Source organism: Coregonus lavaretus, assembly GCF_964263955.1.
Source record: "Coregonus lavaretus genome assembly, chromosome: 5".
NCBI classification, from domain to species: Eukaryota; Metazoa; Chordata; class Actinopteri; order Salmoniformes; family Salmonidae; genus Coregonus; species Coregonus lavaretus.
In genome coordinates, this window is record NC_139992.1 from 75,787,609 (window position 1) to 75,804,795 (window position 17,187).

The 17,187-nt window shown below is 47.9% G+C and overlaps 2 protein-coding genes across 2 annotated transcripts in view; one reads left to right on the forward strand and one right to left on the reverse strand.

Moving 5' to 3' along the window:
* Positions 1 to 332, forward strand: part of LOC311129349 (UDP-glucuronic acid decarboxylase 1-like) — a gene marked incomplete at both ends in the record, with an annotated part of 163,421 nt that extends 163,089 nt beyond the window's left edge. The window contains one exon of the mRNA XM_084161616.1: positions 198 to 332. Coding sequence (XP_084017742.1) covers positions 198 to 332 — 135 coding nt within the window. The remainder of the gene's footprint in view (positions 1 to 197) is intronic.
* A 797-nt stretch (positions 333 to 1,129) lies between these two features.
* On the reverse strand, positions 1,130 to 10,524 carry LOC311129189 (augurin-A-like; the record flags this gene model as incomplete). Its single annotated transcript, XM_084161501.1, has 4 exons — positions 1,130 to 1,895; positions 8,921 to 9,090; positions 9,187 to 9,234; positions 10,455 to 10,524. 4 exons carry the CDS (start codon positions 10,522 to 10,524, stop codon positions 1,746 to 1,748), a joined length of 438 nt encoding a protein of 145 aa, XP_084017627.1. The 3' UTR covers positions 1,130 to 1,745.
* Between the last annotated feature and the right edge of the window lie 6,663 nt (positions 10,525 to 17,187).

The following is a 17,187-nucleotide window of genomic DNA, read 5'->3' on the forward strand; positions in this document are numbered from 1 at the left end:
GTCCCCGCCGCAATGTTCAAACATCTAGTGGAAAGCCTTCCCAAAAGAGTGGAGGCTGTTATAGCAGCAAAGGGGGGACCAACTCCATATTAATGCCCATGATTGGGATGTTCGACAAGCAGGTGTCCACATACTTTTGGTCATGTAGTGTATGTGTCTAAATGTGTGTGTTCATGTGTATGTTGCTGTGTTGCCAGGTGCCGTTGGAGGAAGGCCTGAACAAGACCATCCAGTACTTCAGCCGGGAGCTGGAGCACCAGGCCAACAACCAGTACATCCCCAAGCCCAAGGCAGCCCGCCAGAAGAAAGGACGACCCAGACAACACAACTGAGCTCAGGGGGTCAAGGTTCACGCCATCCCCAAAGGCTGCTGGGACACTGGAGGACCCAGGACCCCCCTCCTCAGAGTACTCTCTTGAGTTCGGAGCGAAGACGAAGTAGACATTTCCTGTGTCTGCTGTTGGTTTTTGCTGTGGCGTTTGTGACATGAGAACTCGAGAACTGTCCCCCAATAGACACACTACCGTGGGAGGTTGCTTTTCAGACGGACAGACTTGCCTGAATGAAAGAATACGAATCACAAACAGAAAAAAACCTGTCAGCGATTGGATTCCAGTCTTGCACTCTTTTTTTGTCAATAGACGTTTTTTTTATTTAAGAGCAGGCTTGAGAGAAGTGTTTTGTTGCATTATTCACACTGTGCAGTTTTTGTGTTATATGTTTTGTTCGTTTGACGTGATCTATTTTATTATCTTTGTTTCCTGTCTCTTAAGTAAAATACTGCTTTGTATTCCAACCATTGGAACATTGGAGGAGAGGAGGGGTGAAGGAGAGTGAGCCTCAGAGGGGTGTGCTTGACCCCACGTTCTACATTTGCCCTGGTGCCATTGTGAGCTGTAAGCCTGGACACAAACACACACCAGGAGTGTGTTTCTGCGTCACCGTGAGCGTGTGTTGTGGTTCTATCTGAGTATCCTTTGTGATCTTTGTGAATTTCAGGTGAAGATGCTATTTTAATAAAATATTTCCAATAATATGTCTCCCATGTTTGCGTGTCACTTCTAAAACCTTGGCATCACTGTTGCTATTCTGGTAGTGAGGAGGTTAGTCAATAATGTGAGGCTGAGCTGAGCGATAAGTCTGTCTTTATTTACACTGACAATACATGCACAATACAAACAGTATACAACAACAGCTGGTGCAAGGTGATAGGAAGAAGATAGACCGATCTCGAGCAGGGGTCATTAGATTAGTATTAGGCTGGGGAGAAGTGGGAGAAGGAGTTCGTAGAGGAGGAGAGGGAGGTTCATTGGGGTTAGTAGAGGAGGAGAGGGAGATTCATTGGGGTTAGTAGAGGAGGAGAGGGAGATTCATTGGGGTTAGTAGAGGAGGAGAGGGAGATTCATTGGGGTTAGTAGAGGAGGAGAGGGAGATTCATTGGGGTTAGTAGAGGAGGAGAGTGAGATCCATTGGGGTTAGTAGAGGAGGAGAGTGAGATCCATTGGGGTTAGTAGAGGAGGAGCGGGAAGTTCATTGGGGTTAGTAGAGGAGGAGAGTGAGATCCATTGGGGTTAGTAGAGGAGGAGAGTGAGATCCATTGGGGTTAGTAGAGGAGGAGCGGGAAGTTCATTGGGGTTATGGTAATAGGTGTAAGGTAGAGTTTGGTGTTAGAAGTAGGGGAGGGAAAGAGAGAAGTAGTTGGCCTTCAGTTTTGGGAGAAGGGGTGAGACTGCGAGCGTGTGGAGTTAGTAGTAGTCATAGTTGACGTTGGCTCCATGACGGTGTGCCCCTCTGTCTCTGGGTCCGATGGGAGAGTTCTCATCATAATGGTGCTGACGACCCTGATCGTTGGACCGTGCGTGGTCCATCCAGTAGGACAGGTCCGTCTCCAGTCTCTGGGGAGCGAAAGAACAAGACCACATAGTTAGACCGCAACCTCAGCTCAACTGAGAAGATCTGAAACATTGGAAAGGCACTAGTAATATGGTGAAATATACTCAGCCTTTTAGAGGTAGGGTTAAGCAATTAACTTGTTTCTCATACCCATCAGATCCTTTCAGATCTACTAGAGTGCTTAGGGGGTAAGAGGCTATGGGGTTGATTTGGGATTCAGCAGATGTTGTGGAGATGACTTGAAGAGGAAGGCTGGTACAGTATGTATAGAGTATAGACCAACATGGTTTAAAATGCCAAGGCTGTCGGAGCCAACAGCCAGAGAGGCATGTCCAGGGAACAGGAAGTCATTAAAGCAATCCTACCGACTGACCTACAGGAGCTGTCAACCAAGGGGCCAGGGTTCCGGTCTAGTTTTGACTGCTGCTACAGTTTAACTGACGCCTGGCCCAGAAAGACAATTTCCATACACGGCCACATAGAGAAGTCAGATTTGAACATTCCTAATAAGACACTTTAGTCATCACCTTTGTGCACAAAACATCCATTGAATTATTCAAATGATTGTCGTTGAGGCAGGTGTTTTAATCCATCACTCACAGCTGAAGATATTTAAAAAATATTCATCCAATGTCTCAATGTCTGCTTTGTTTTTGGATGACGTGATGATGATGTTGCTGCTCCCTGTGCGCGCTGAGTGCTAGTGTGCATGTGATGTTGGTCCGTATAAACCCGGATATAGACGGGCCATGAATCGGCGTATGCTAACATGAGTAGATTACCTTGAAAACAACGGTCGGACATCTTGGACGCAGTCTCCAGTTCTTTTTATACCTCAGTGCTGTCAACTGTCTACAAAACTGAGGAGGAAACAACTTTCTCCTTCCTTTTTTTTACTTTGTTCCTAACCTGTTTTTCTCAATTTCTACCTCTCTCAGGGCCAGCCCCAGGCATAAGCAACATAAGCTAGGGGGCCCCAGTCCAAATTCTGTATCCGCTACGCTGAGTCAGCACAATGGACAGAGTGTGTAGAGTGGTTATGGAAAGCCACTGGAGCGGTTAGGTATGACGTCTTTGGGTTTCCATAAAAAGCGGGGAAAAATGCTTCTCATTTGTGGTAAGCTAAATGAATAACGTGATACACCGCCTCCTGTAATATTTTATTTGGATTTATAAGGGCGGGGTCAAGTTTACCGTTGAAGCTGCTTCATTCAACTCTGCCTCATGCCCCACCACTACAGAGTTTAGTTAGCTTCTTTGCTAGCTGTAAAAAGGGTTAGTGTTATTAGCCTTAGCCTATTTAGCTAGCTCGAACCAGTTAATCTGCCACTGCTGCAATGGATGTCAGAAATTGGCTTGGCAAAGTACCCAAACATTGGCCTTCACCCAAGTTGGGTATTATAGCTGGAAGCATGCTATTGATGGTACCAAAGGTTTCTCTAGGCACGCATCAAGCAAAAAGCATTTGAAATGCACTGCACTGTGGAAATAAAAAATTGTTTTGAAGTGCTATGGCGGAAAGGTTAAACCACTATTTAATTTATATTTTATTTCACCTTTATTTAACCAGGTAAGCCAGTTGAGAACAAGTTCTCATTTACAACTGCGACCTGGCCAAGATAAAGCAATTCAGTGCGATAAAAACAACAACAACATAGAGTTACACATGGGATAAAACATGTGTAATACTCAATAACACAATAGAAAATCTATATACAGTGTGTGCAAATGTAGTAAGTTATGGAGGTAAGGCAATAAATAGGCCATAGTGCAAAATAATTACAATTTAGTATTAACACTGGAGTGATACAGTGGGGAAAAAAAGTATTTAGTCAGCCAACAATTGTGCAAGTTCTCCCACTTAAAAAGATGAGAGAGGCCTGTAATTTTCATCATAGGTACACGTCAACTATGACAGACAAAATGAGAATTTTTTTTCCAGAAAATCACATTGTAGGATTTGTAATGAATTTATTTGCAAATTATGGTGGAAAATAAGTATTTGGTCAATAACAAAAGTTTCTCAATACTTTGTTATATACCCTTTGTTGGCAATGACACAGGTCAAACATTTTCTGTAAGTCTTCACAAGGTTTTCACACACTGTTGCTGGTATTTTGGCCCATTCCTCCATGCAGATCTCCTCTAGAGCAGTGATGTTTTGGGGTTGTCGCTGGGCAACACGGACTTTCAACTCCATCCAAAGATTTTCTATGGGGTTGAGATCTGGAGACTGGCTAGGCCACTCCAGGACCTTGAAATGCTTCTTACGAAGCCACTCCTTCGTTGCCCGGGCGGTGTGTTTGGGATCATTGTCATGCTGAAAGATCCAGCCACGTTTCATCTTCAATGCCCTTGCTGATGGAAGGAGGTTTTCACTCAAAATCTCACGATACATGGCCCCATTCATTCTTTCCTTTACACGGATCAGTCGTCCTGGTCCCTTTGCAGAAAAACAGCCCCAAAGCATGATGTTTCCACCCCCATGCTTCACAGTAGGTATGGTGTTCTTTGGATGCAACTCAGCATTCTTTGTCCTCCAAACACGACGAGTTGAGTTTTTACCAAAAAGTTCTATTTTGGTTTCATCTGACCATATGACATTCTCCCAATCCTCTTCTGGATCATCCAAATGCACTCTAGCAAACTTCAGATGGGCCTGGACATGTACTGGCTTAAGCAGGGGGACACGTCTGGCACTGCAGGATTTGAGTCCCTGGCGGCGTAGTGTGTTACTGATGGTAGGCTTTGTTACTTTGGCCCCAGCTCTCTGCAGGTCATTCACTAGGTCCCCCCGTGTGGTTCTGGGATTTTTGCTCACCGTTCTTGTGATCATTTTGACCCCACGGGGTGAGATCTTGCGTGGAGCCCCAGATCAAGGGAGATTATCAGTGGTCTTGTATGTCTTCCATTTCCTAATAATTGCTCCCACAGTTGATTTCTTCAAACCAAGCTGCTTACCTATTGCAGATTCAGTCTTCCCAGCCTGGTGCAGGTCTACAATTTTGTTTCTGGTGTCCTTTGACAGCTCTTTGGTCTTGGCCATAGTGGAGTTTGGAGTGTGACTGTTTGAGGTTGTGGACAGGTGTCTTTTATACTGATAACACGTTCAAACAGGTGCCATTAATACAGGTAACGAGTGGAGGACAGAGGAGCCTCTTAAAGAAGAAGTTACAGGTCTGTGAGAGCCAGAAATCTTGCTTGTTTGTAGGTGACCAAATACTTATTTTCCACCATAATTTGCAAATAAATTCATTAAAAATCCTACAATGTGATTTTCTGGATTTTTTTTTCTCAATTTGTCTGTCATAGTTGACGTGTACCTATGATGAAAATTACAGGCCTCTCTCATCTTTTTAAGTGGGAGAACATGCACAATTGGTGGCTGACTAAATACTTTTTTTCCCCACTGTAGATGTGCAGAAGAAGATGTGCAAATAGAGATACTGGGGTGCAAATTAGCAAAATAAATAACAATATGGGGATGAGGTAGTTGGGTGGGCTAATTACAGATGGGCTGTGTACAGGTGCAGTGATCGGTAAGCTGCTCTGACAACTGATGCTTAAAGTTAGTGATGGAGATAAGTCTCCAGCTTCAGAGATTTTTGCAGTTCGTTCCAGTCATTAGCAGCAGAGAACTGGAAGGAATGGCGGCCAAAGGAGGTGTTGGCTTTGGGGATGACCAGTGAGATATACCACTGGATATAAGCAAAACAGATTTGGTGGAAGCTAAGTTAATTGTCGTTCGCCAGTTTTTGTAGACTGAAATCGACCGCTCCGGCTCCAATGAGGACAAATGGACCCCACTTGATATTCTGCAACTATTTTCTGGGCCTCTCTCTACTATGCCGACCGTGCTTACTGCACTGAAACATGGGTAGACTTTTGGGATGTCCACAGCCACATGTTAGAAGTCATTTTCCACTTTGACAAACGTGTTCAGTCAGCACAGAAGAAGCATGCTACACCCAAGGAAAGCTCAACTAATCCAACTGGCATTTGAGGGGGATCTTACAAGAAGATTTTGAGGAGAATGGAATGATCAATTACTCAGGAAGTTCCACAGAGCATCAAGGAGGCTGTAACTCTTCTGAAAAGGTAAGAAACAAACTAGCTGGTTGGTTTTTATCAAAGTCTTGGTGGTATAGCCAGTGGTGTCATTTCAGCAAAAACCTAGGTATGAAATGGCAAAATGACTTCCTTAGCCAGCCTAGGTTTTCAATGGCCTTGCTTTAATGTGTAGGGCACTGTCAAATCAAATCAAGTTAAATTTTATTTGTCACATGCGCCGAATGCAACAGGTGTAGACCTTACCGTGAAGTGCTTACTTACAAGCCCTTAACCAACAATGCAGTTAAGAAAAATAAGAGCTAAGAAAATATTTACTAAATAAACTAAAGTTTAAAAAAAGTAACACAATCAAAAAACAATAACGAGGCTATATACAGGGGGTACCGGTTCCGAGTCAATGTGCGGGAGTACAGGTTAGTCGAGCTAATTGAGGTAATATGTACATGTAGGTAGGGGTAAAGTGATTAACTGATTAACTGTTCAGCAGTCTTATGGCTTTGGGGTAGAAGCTGTTTAGAAGCCTTTTGGACCTAGACTTGGCGCTCCTGTACCGCTTGCCATGTGGTAGCAGAGAGAACAGTCTATGACGAGGGTGGCTGGATTCTTTGACAATTTTGAGGGCCTTCCTCTGACACCACCTGGTATAGAGGTCCTGGATGGCAGAAAACTTGGCCCCAGTGATGTACTGGGCCGTACGCACTACCCTCTGTAGCGCGTTGTGATTGGATGTCGAGCAGTTGCCATACCAGGTGGTGATGAAACCAGTCAGGATGCTCTCGATGGTGCAGCTGTATAACATTTTGAGGATCTGAGGACCCATGCCAAATTTTTTCAGTCTCCTAAGGGGGAATAGGCGTTTTTTTGTGCCCTCTTCACGACTGTCTTGGTGTGTTTGGACCATGATAGTTTGTTGGTGATGTGGACACCAAGGAGCTTGAAGCTCTAGACCTGCTCCGCTATAACCCCGTCGATGTGAATGGGGGTGTGCTCTGCCCTCCTTTTCCTGTAGTCCACAATCAGCTCCTTTGTCTTGATCACGTTGAGGGAGAGGTTTTTGTCCTGGCACTGCCAGGTCTCTGACCTCCCTATAGGCTGTCTCATAGTTGTCTGTGATCAGACCTACCACCGTTGTGTCGTCGGCAAACTTAAAGATGGTGTTGGAGTCGTGATGCTGATAGAGCGCAGTGGAGATTTCGCACCAACCTGTCACTTCTTGGTCAAAAGCACTCAATGGTTTCGGCATTCAAACGTTTATGTTTATTGTGGTATAGCGTGATATAAGCAGAATTCAATATAATTCCAATACAAGAACCCAAATGACACCCCTGGGTATCGCTACATATCGGTATTTTTAATCATAGAAATAGATACATTCTATTAGGGTTTTCTTGGTAGCCTATTGGTTTTAAATGGAACTGTATGTATTGGAAACGCGGTTATGGTAGGCTGGAATTGCTTAATTGATTATGTGGGTCGAATTTGATCCACAGAAGTGTATTGTACCATATCACAACGTGTTGCTGAACTCATGAGCGGCATGATTTTCCATGTTTGAAGCAGGCCCATAGGCCTATTTATGTGGCAAGATGGCTGTGCATGGCTGCATCTCACTGTAGCAGGCTGTAGGTTATTGTTTTGGTTATTTGGTTCTCCATTTGCCTTTTATTTACTGTGTTTGTTTACTGTTAGTGTAACTAGCCTAAATATAGATTGTGTCATGCCTGTATCGATCTGATATTTAGTTTACTAGGCCTACTTGGTACCGCTCTTTTGTTCTGTTCGCATTAATTTGTTTGCATTCGCAGTTGTCGGTATTCTAAACCAAACTGCTATTCAGCATTTTTGTTTGCATGCATGAATAACTAGGTTACTACTTTCAGCATTTAGTTAGCATTATTTTGGTAAAACAGCTGTGTTCACATAGGGTAATTCACCTATTACAAACAGCCTATCTATCTTGAAGCCTATATTCATTACCAAAATGGCCTTGCTTTAGTGTGTAGGGCACTGTCCATTGTGCTGATACAGTGCAGCGGAGATAGGCTACAGATTTCGCGCCAACCTGTCACTTCAAAGGCACTCAATGGTCTCGGAGTCTCTGCATTTTAACTATGTTTATTGTGGTATAGCGTGATATAAGTAGAATTCGATATAATTCCAATGCAAGAACCCCAAAAAAATGTTAACTGCCCCCTTAGTCACTTTATCCTGGCACCGGGCCTGTCTACGCCCCATGGCAAAATGTATGGAATTGCAGGAAATTAACTTCAAAACAACAAAAATTATCTCTGCCATCAAGAGGGGGGCCACTAAAATGTTTTACAGAGAGGTGGGGGGGCCCCCAACTGAATGTCGCTTAGGGCCCCCAAAAGGCTAGGGCCGGCCCTGCTCTCTCCTGTCCCCCACTCTCTGACTTGTTTTTCCAAAGCTTTTCTCCTTGTTCCTGGTGTTTCTAAAAATCTCCATCGAAATCATTGATCTCGAAGAAACATAGCTAGAGAGAAGAGAAAGCTTGAGAGTTTGTGTGTGTGTGCGTGTGTGTGCGTGTGTGTGTGTGTATTCAAAGTGTGTCAGGCCCAGTGATGTCTATAGTGTTGGAGGATAATTATCTCTCCTTTGAATAGAGTCTCTGGGTCCTGCTGTGACAGAATCATCCTTCTGCTCTTATCTAGTCTGATAACGACTACAAATTAGGCTGGGCATTATCCCTCCATCTATAGATTTCTCACTCTACATATTAAAATGTACAATCATGCTAAAGGATATATATTTATTTTTTTACCATATCTAGAGCCAGGAGTTTTTCCAACCTTGTGACTCGACCAGGATAAACTCCAGGTCATGGCTATAGCCTATGACAATGGCCCATAGTAGGGCCTATATTTTTCCTAGTCAGGTCCCAGGGTCAGAATAAACTCAGGGCCCTACCCCATTCAACCCTCCTATCCCCACTCACCGTCTCATCAAAGCCCATGTACATGAACTGCATGATCCACTGCTGCACATCTGGCCTGCTGCGGTCCCAGATGTTCCTCTTGGGCCTCCGTAGATTGGCCAGGAACTCTTTGGCCTTGGCGGGAGCGACTGCCACTCTGGACTTAGACAGAGTGCTACTGTCACCCACCACTGGGGGGAGGCAGAGAGGAGACGTGTAAAGGGAGTAGAATGTAAAGTATGCACAGTGTTTAATGTGTGTATGTAAAAGCTATCTGTGAATATTACCATCTCTTTTCTTCAGGATCTTGTGCAAGCTGCTCTCACTGGAAACATCTGATAAAAATAGTCATTAGGACACTTAGTGGGGTTAATGAATAGCCTAGAATCCCTTTAGCAATGAGAGGAGACCGTACTATACTAAATAAAATAAATATGCCATTTAGCAGACGCTTTTATCCAAAGCGACTAACAGTCATGCGTGCATACATTTTTGTGTATGGGTGGTCCCGGGGATCGAACCCACTACCATGGCGTTACAAGCGCCGTGCTCTACCAGCTGAGCTACAGAGGACCACGGTTAGCCCATTATGATTATTGAGTTAGTTTGTGGTGTGATAAAGCACAGCCCATTCAGTAGAGGCTTAACACACACAAACACGCACACACACACATGCACAAACATCCAGAGATGGGGCACATGGTTGAGGTTATAGGAAATTGTTTGCAGGTGTTTTGCACCAATCTAAGTTACACATGAACACTGAACATCAAAAGAGCAATATCCCCACTGAACTTTTCTCATCAGCCTAGCGGTTCTTTCATGTTGTAGGAATATTAAATAGGACGTTTGCGATTTTCTGCCTCACATTTAACAATGAGTCAGACCTTCCACTGAGAGATCTGCCTGGTCTGCTATCTCATTTTCCCTCCTGTTTCTTCCTACCTCTCCCTCTCTCTTTCCCTACCTCTCTCTCACTCTTCCCCCTTGTTCTCTTCTTCCCTACCACTGCAACCCTTCTCGCAAAATGGTGGTATAGAGACAGCTAGAAAATACTTTTGAGATTAAAGGGATTATTGGAATCTCCATGGCCAGCTAGTCTTCAGTAACACATGACAGATACTGTATAATCTACATTTCACTTATCTCCCAAGTCTGTTTTGTATTTTCATCTGTCTGCCATCCTCCCATGCTCGTCCTTTTCCCACACAAGAGAAAGAAACTCCTTATGCATTCAAGCATTATGTGAAATAATTCATCACTTTCCCTAGGTAACCCAGATACCTGATAAAACTTCATAAAACATATCATCAACCTTCAAACTTGAGGTTCTTCACTATATTAATTAACACTTCAGTGTAGCAGATGTTACTGCAGAGGTTGTGTTCATCTACGTTTTGTTCCCTTCTGTATGCATTATCTATTGGAGTAGAAGGTGTGGGGGGACAGAGCGATAGATGTGAGGGGAGATGGAGACAGAAAGATAGTTGAAAGAAAAATAAGAAGAGAGCTAGAGAGAGAGGGAGCCAAAAAAAGAGAGAAAGAGTTATCTTACCTGTGAGGGCCAGGAGTGTGAGCAGAACGGTGAGCTCCACCAGTCTCCGATACAGCCGCTGAGAAGCCATGATGTCCCCTTCGCGGTGGATTGTTGTTTACCCAAAAATCCAACCAACAGAAACGGGCCTGTCTGAAGTAGGGTTCTTTCTCTTAATTGAATGTTCATGTGTGTCTGGTGTACTTTTCCATCCAGTAAGTACAGTAGCAGCATTGAGAGAGAGAGAGAGAGAGAGAGAGAGAGAGAGAGAGAGAGAGAGAGAGAGAGAGAGGAATGTTAACTGTATAACAGCTGTCCTCCCTACACAGTTTATACCAAAGGTGAACTTTCAAACCTGAGCCAATGATAAACCTCTGATCCTTGATGTGTGGCACATGGTACATTGATTTCAGCCATATGTCTGGGGACGTTTCATACCCCCATCACTAAGAACAGTCCAGCGATTTGACAGAACTGACAGGTGATAGCTGAATTAGAATTGAGGCTGTAGTGGTGGAATGAGTGAGGGAACTGCAGTGTGGAAGTGAGTCTGACTGTTAGGGCTGAGTTCAATCAGTAGCGTGGAAGATCAGTGTTATAGCGTGATTTCAACCATTCTACAATGCAGATCTTTGGCACTGCAGATTGAATCAAGCCCCTAGGGTTGTATTGATAGGCAGCCTACCTGGGGAAGCTGCCTTTGAGCCTCTTATGCTGAATTTACACAGGCAGCCCAATTCTTTTTTTTTTGTGAGGGGTATTTTACCCCCATTTTCTCCCCAATTTGGTGGTATCCAATTGGTAGTTACAGTCTTGTCCCATCGCTACAACTCCCGTACGGACATGGGAGAGGCGAAGGTCGAGAGTCGTGCGTCCTCCGAAACACAGCCCAACCTAGCCGCACTGCTTCTTGACACAATGCCTGCTTAACCCAGAAGCCAGCCGCACCAATGTGCCGGAGGAAACACCGTACACCTGGCTACTGAGTCAGTGTGCACTGCGCCCGGCCCGCCACAGGAGTCGCTAATGCGCGAAGGGACAAGGACATCCCTGCCGGCCAAACCCTCCCCTACCCTGGACGGCGCTGGGCCAATTGTGCGCCGCCCCATGGGTCTCCCGGTCGCGGCCGGCTGCGACAGAGCCTGGAATCGAACCAGGATCTCTAGTGGCACAGCTAGCATTTTTCATACTTGAGTAAAAGTCTACTGTACCTTAATAGAAAATGACTCAAGTAAAAGTGAAAGTCACCCAGTAAAATACTACTTGAGTAAAAGTCTAAAAGTATTTGACTTTAAATATACTTATGTATCAAAAGTAAATGTAACTGCTAAAATATACTTCAAATTCCTTATATTAAGCAAACCAGACAGCATGATTTTCTTGTTTTAAAATTGTACAGATAGCCAGGGGCACACTCCAACACTCAGATATAATTTACAAATGAAGCATTTGTGTTTAGTGAGTCCGCCAGTGTCAGTGGGTGCTGTAGGTGGGTGTGGTGCAGGAATCAGATGCAGGACGCAGAAAAATAAGTCCAATAGACTTTAGTGAACAGCACACTCAAATTCACGAGTCAAACGCCCGGAGGCGAGAAAGTCCGCACACAGGCGAAAACCAAACGGCGCACAAAACAGTGCGTAAATAACCTCCGAACACAGAGGAGGAAAATATGAAATGCACAAGGCAAACAGTAGCACACAAAACACGACAGCGAAACAATAACACACAAACACAGACACACACAACGAGAACTAAATAGAACACTAACGAGGACTAACTAGACACAGGTGTACAACATCAAGACCAAACCAAACGAACATGAAACATAGATCGGTGGCAGCTAGTACTCCAGAGACGACGACCGCCGAAGCCTGCCCGAACCAGGAGGAGGCGCAGCCTCGGCCGAAACCGTGACAGTACCCCCCCCTTGACGCGCGGCTCCAGCCGTGCGCCGACCCCGGCCTCGGGGACGACCAGGAGGACGCGGAGCAGGGCGCGCGGGATGGTCCCGGTGGAACTCCGACAGGAGAGATGGGTCTAGGATGTCCCTCCGCGGCACCCAGCACCGCTCCTCCGGGCCGTACCCCTCCCACTCCATGAGATACTGGAGACCCCCCATCCGGCGTCTGGAGTCCAAGATGGACCGAACGGTGTACGCCGGAGCCCCCTCGATGTCCAATGGGGGCGGAGGAGTCTCTCCTATCTCATTGTCCTGGAGTGGACCAGCTACCACCGGCCTGAGAAGAGACACATGGAACGAGGGGTTAATATTCTTATATTCAACAGGTAGATGTAACCTATAACACACCTCGTTCAATCTTCTCAGGACTTTAAAGGGCCCCACAAACCGCCGACCCAGCTTCCGGCAGGGCAGGCGGAGGGGTAGGTTTCTGGTAGAGAGCCAGACTCGATCTCCGGGTGCGTACACCGGCCCCTCACTGCGGTGGAGATCGGCGCTCGCCTTGTGACGAAGGACGGCCCGCTGCAGGTGGACGTGGGCAGCGTTCCACGTCTCTTCCGAGCGCCTCATCCAATCATCCACCGCAGGGGCCTCGATCTGGCTCTGCTGCCACGGTGCCAGAACCGGCTGGTAACCTAATACACATGAAAAGGGGTTAGGTTAGTAGAGGAGTGGCGGAGAGAGTTCTGGGCCATCTCGGCCCAGGGAATGTAACGCGCCCACTCCTCAGGCCGGTCCTGGCAATACGACCTCAGAAACCTACCCACATCCTGGTTGACACGTTCCACCTGCCCGTTACTCTCCGGGTGGTACCCCGAGGTAAGGCTAACCGAGACCCCCAAACGCTCCATAAACGCTCTCCACACACGGGAGGTAAACTGGGGGCCTCGATCAGACACTATATCCTCGGGGACCCTGTAATGCCGGAAGACGTGGGTAAATAGGGCCTCAGCGGTCTGTAGGGCAGTAGGAAGACCCGACATAGGGAGAAGACGACAGGCCTTAGAGAACCGGTCCACAACGACCAGGATGGTGGTATTCCCCTGAGAGAGGGGAAGGTCTGTTACAAAATCCACAGAGAGGTGGGACCATGGTCGTTGTGGAACGGGTAGGGGCTGTAACTTACCCCTGGGCAGATGTCGGGGCGCCTTACACTGGGCGCACACCGAGCAGGAGGAGACGTAAACCCTCACATCCCTAGCCAAAGTAGGCCACCATTATTTAGTGCTAAGGCAATGCACTGTCCGGCCAATACCCGGATGTCCAGAGGAGGGTGACGTGTGAGCCCAGTAGATGAGTCGATCCCGAATCTCGAGCGGAACGTACTTCCGACCCTCAGGACATTGTGGAGGGCTGGGGTCGGTACGCAACGCTCGCTCGATCTCGGCATCGACCTCCCACACCACCGGTGCCACAAGGCAAGACTCCGGTAGTATGAGAGTAGGCTCAACGGACCTCTCCTCCGTGTCATACCGCCGGGACAGTGCATCTGCCTTGCCATTCTGGGAACCAGGGATGTACGTGATTTTAAATACGAACCTGGTGAGAAACATACTCCATCGAGCCTGGCGAGGGTTCAGTCTCCTCGCTGCCCTGATGTACTCCAGGTTCCGATGGTCAGTCAAAATGAGGAAAGGGTGTTGAGCCCCCTCAAGCCAATGCCTCCACACCTTAAGGGCCTGAACTACAGCTAACAGCTCCCTGTCCCCAACGTCATAGTTACGCTCCGCCGGGCTGAGCTTTTTGGAGTAAAAAGCACAGGGGCGGAGTTTAGGTGGCGAGCCGGACCGTTGAGAGAGCACGGCCCCTATACCAGCCTCAGACGCGTCCACCTCAACCTGAAAGGGAATCGTGGGATCCGGATGCGCCAGCACCGGAGCCGACGTAAACAGGTCCTTCAGTCTCCCAAAGGCCCTGTCCGCATCAGCTGACCACTGCAGGCGCACCGGACCCCCCTTCAGAAGGGACGTGATGGGAGCTGCCACCTGTCCAAAACCCCGGATAAACCTCCGGTAGTAATTCGCAAAGCCCAAGAACTGCTGCACCTCTTTTACAGTGGTTGGAGTTTGCCAATTACGCACAGCGGACACACGATCCACCTCCATACTCACCCCTGACGCGGACAACCGATAACCCAAAAAGGAGACCGACTCCTGGAAAAACAGACATTTCTCTGCCTTGACATATAGGTCGTGCTCCAACAGCCTCCTCAATACACGTCGCACCAGGGTTACATGCTCGGCTCGGGTAGACGAGTATACCAGAATATCATCAATGTACACGACCACCCCTTGTCCCTGCATATCCCGGAAAATGTCATCTACGAACGATTGAAAGACTGATGGAGCATTCATCAACCCATATGGCATGACAAGATATTCGAAATGACCTGACGTGGTACTAAACGCTGTTTTCCATTCATCGCCCTCCCTAATACGCACCAAGTTATACGCGCTCCTGAGATCCAATTTTGTGAAAAACCGCGCCCCATGCAATGACTCTGTCATGGTCGCAATCAGAGGGAGTGGATAACTGTATTTCACAGTAATCTGATTGAGACCACGGTAATCAATGCATGGGCGCAACCCTCCATCTTTCTTTTTCACAAAAAAGAAACTCGAAGAGGCGGGGGAAGTGGAAGGCCGAATGTATCCCTGTCTCAAAGATTCGGCTATGTAGGTCTCCATAGCTTTTCTCTCCTCTTGAGACAAAGGATACACATGGCTCCGTGGGAGCGCTGCTCCTGCCTGGAGATCAATCGCACAATCCCCCTGTCTATGGGGAGGCAACTGCGTCGCCCTAGTTTTGCTAAACACAAGAGCTAAATCCCCATATTCAGGCGGAATGTGCAGTGCGGGCACTTGGTTTGGACTTTCCACCGAAGTCGCCCCCACGGAAACACCCAGACATCGCCCCTCACACTGAACAGACCACCCATCGAGAGCCCTCTATTGCCACGAAATAGCAGGGTTATGGGTGCTTAACCAGGGAATCCCCAGCACCACTGGGTACGCAGGAGAGTCGATCAGATACAGCTGTATAGTCTCTTCATGACCCCCCTGCGCACACATCCTAAGTGGCGCTGTGACTTCCCTGATCAACCCCGACCCTAACGGACGGCTATCTAAGGCATGAACGGGAAAAGGTTTGTCAACGGGTAGGAGAGGGATCCCTAACTCTAAACAAAACTTTCGATCAACAAAATTCCCAGCTGCGCCTGAATCTACTAGCGCCTTATGCTGGGAATGAGGTGCAACCTGTGGAAAACCAACAGGTATACAAAAGTGCGCAACAGAAAGCTCTGGGTAGGTGGGGCGTCTACTCACCTGGGAGGCCCCCCCAGTGCGTGGCCTGTTGTCTTCTCCCCCGGAGAACCCTCCCCAGCACCTGGCCGCAGTGTGCCCTCCACGACCGCACTTGGTGCAGGAGACAGGCCCCCTCGGGCTCCTCCTACTCCGTTCTCTAGCGCCGGCACCCCCGAGCTCCATAGGGCTCGGCTCGGAAGTGCCGGAGGGCGGAATGGACGGACCCCCCTCGGGACGTCCACGGGTGGCCAGCAGGGTGTCTAAACGGATGGACATATCAACCAACTGGTCGAAAGTCAGATGGGTATCCCTGCAGGCCAACTCTCGTTGAACGTCCTCCCGGAGGCTACACCGAAAATGGTCAATGAGAGCCCGTTCATTCCACCCTGCATCCGCCGCTAGAGTCCGGTACTCCAAAGCAAACGCCTGTGCGCTCCTCCTCCCCTGTCTCAAGTGGACTAGCCGCTCCCCCGCCGCTTTGCCCTCAGGTGGATGGTCAAACACGGCCTTGAAGCGGCGGGAGAACTCGGCGTAGGAGATGGTGTTGGCGTCCATCTTCCTCCACTCAGCGTTAGCCCACTCCAACGCCTTTCCCGAGAGACAGGAGATGAGGGCGGAAACGCTCTCGTGTCCCGAGGGCACCGGGTGTACAGTGGCCAGGTAGAGCTCCACCTGCAGGAGGAACCCCTGACACCCGGCAGCTGTTCCGTCATACGCCCTCGGGAGCGAGAGCCGAATCCTCCTGGGTTCCGGACCTGGGGCTGGTGGACCGGCCGATGGGGTGGACAGGGTAGGTGGAGGTGTGGGTACCCTGCTGGCTTCCCATCGGTGCAGGGTGTTGATCACGTCCTGTAGAGCGGTCTCCAGTTGTCTTATCTGGCCCTCCTGCCAATGGATATGCTCCTCGAGCGACACAGGTGTCACAGCCGATCCTGCTGATTCCATAATGGTGTGTTATTCTGTCAGATGGTGCTGTAGGTGGGTGTGGTGCAGGAATCAGATGCAGGACGCAGAAAAATAAGTCCAATAGACTTTAGTGAACAGCACACTCAAATTCACGAGTCAAACGCCCGGAGGCGAGAAAGTCCGCACACAGGCGAAAACCAAACGGCGCACAAAACAGTGCGTAAATAACCTCCGAACACAGAGGAGGAAAATATGAAATGCACAAGGCAAACAGTAGCGCACAAAACACGACAGCGAAACAATAACACACAAACACAGACACACACAACGAGAACTAAATAGAACACTAACGAGGACTAACTAGACACAGGTGTACAACATCAAGACCAAACCAAACGAACATGAAACATAGATCGGTGGCAGCTAGTACTCCGGAGACGACGACCGCCGAAGCCTGCCCGAACCAGGAGGAGGCGCAGCCTCGGCCGAAACCGTGACAGCCAGATCAGATGCAGTAGGGATGACCAGGGAATTTCTCTTGATACGTGTGTGAATTGGATCAGTTTCCTGTCCTGCTAAGCAT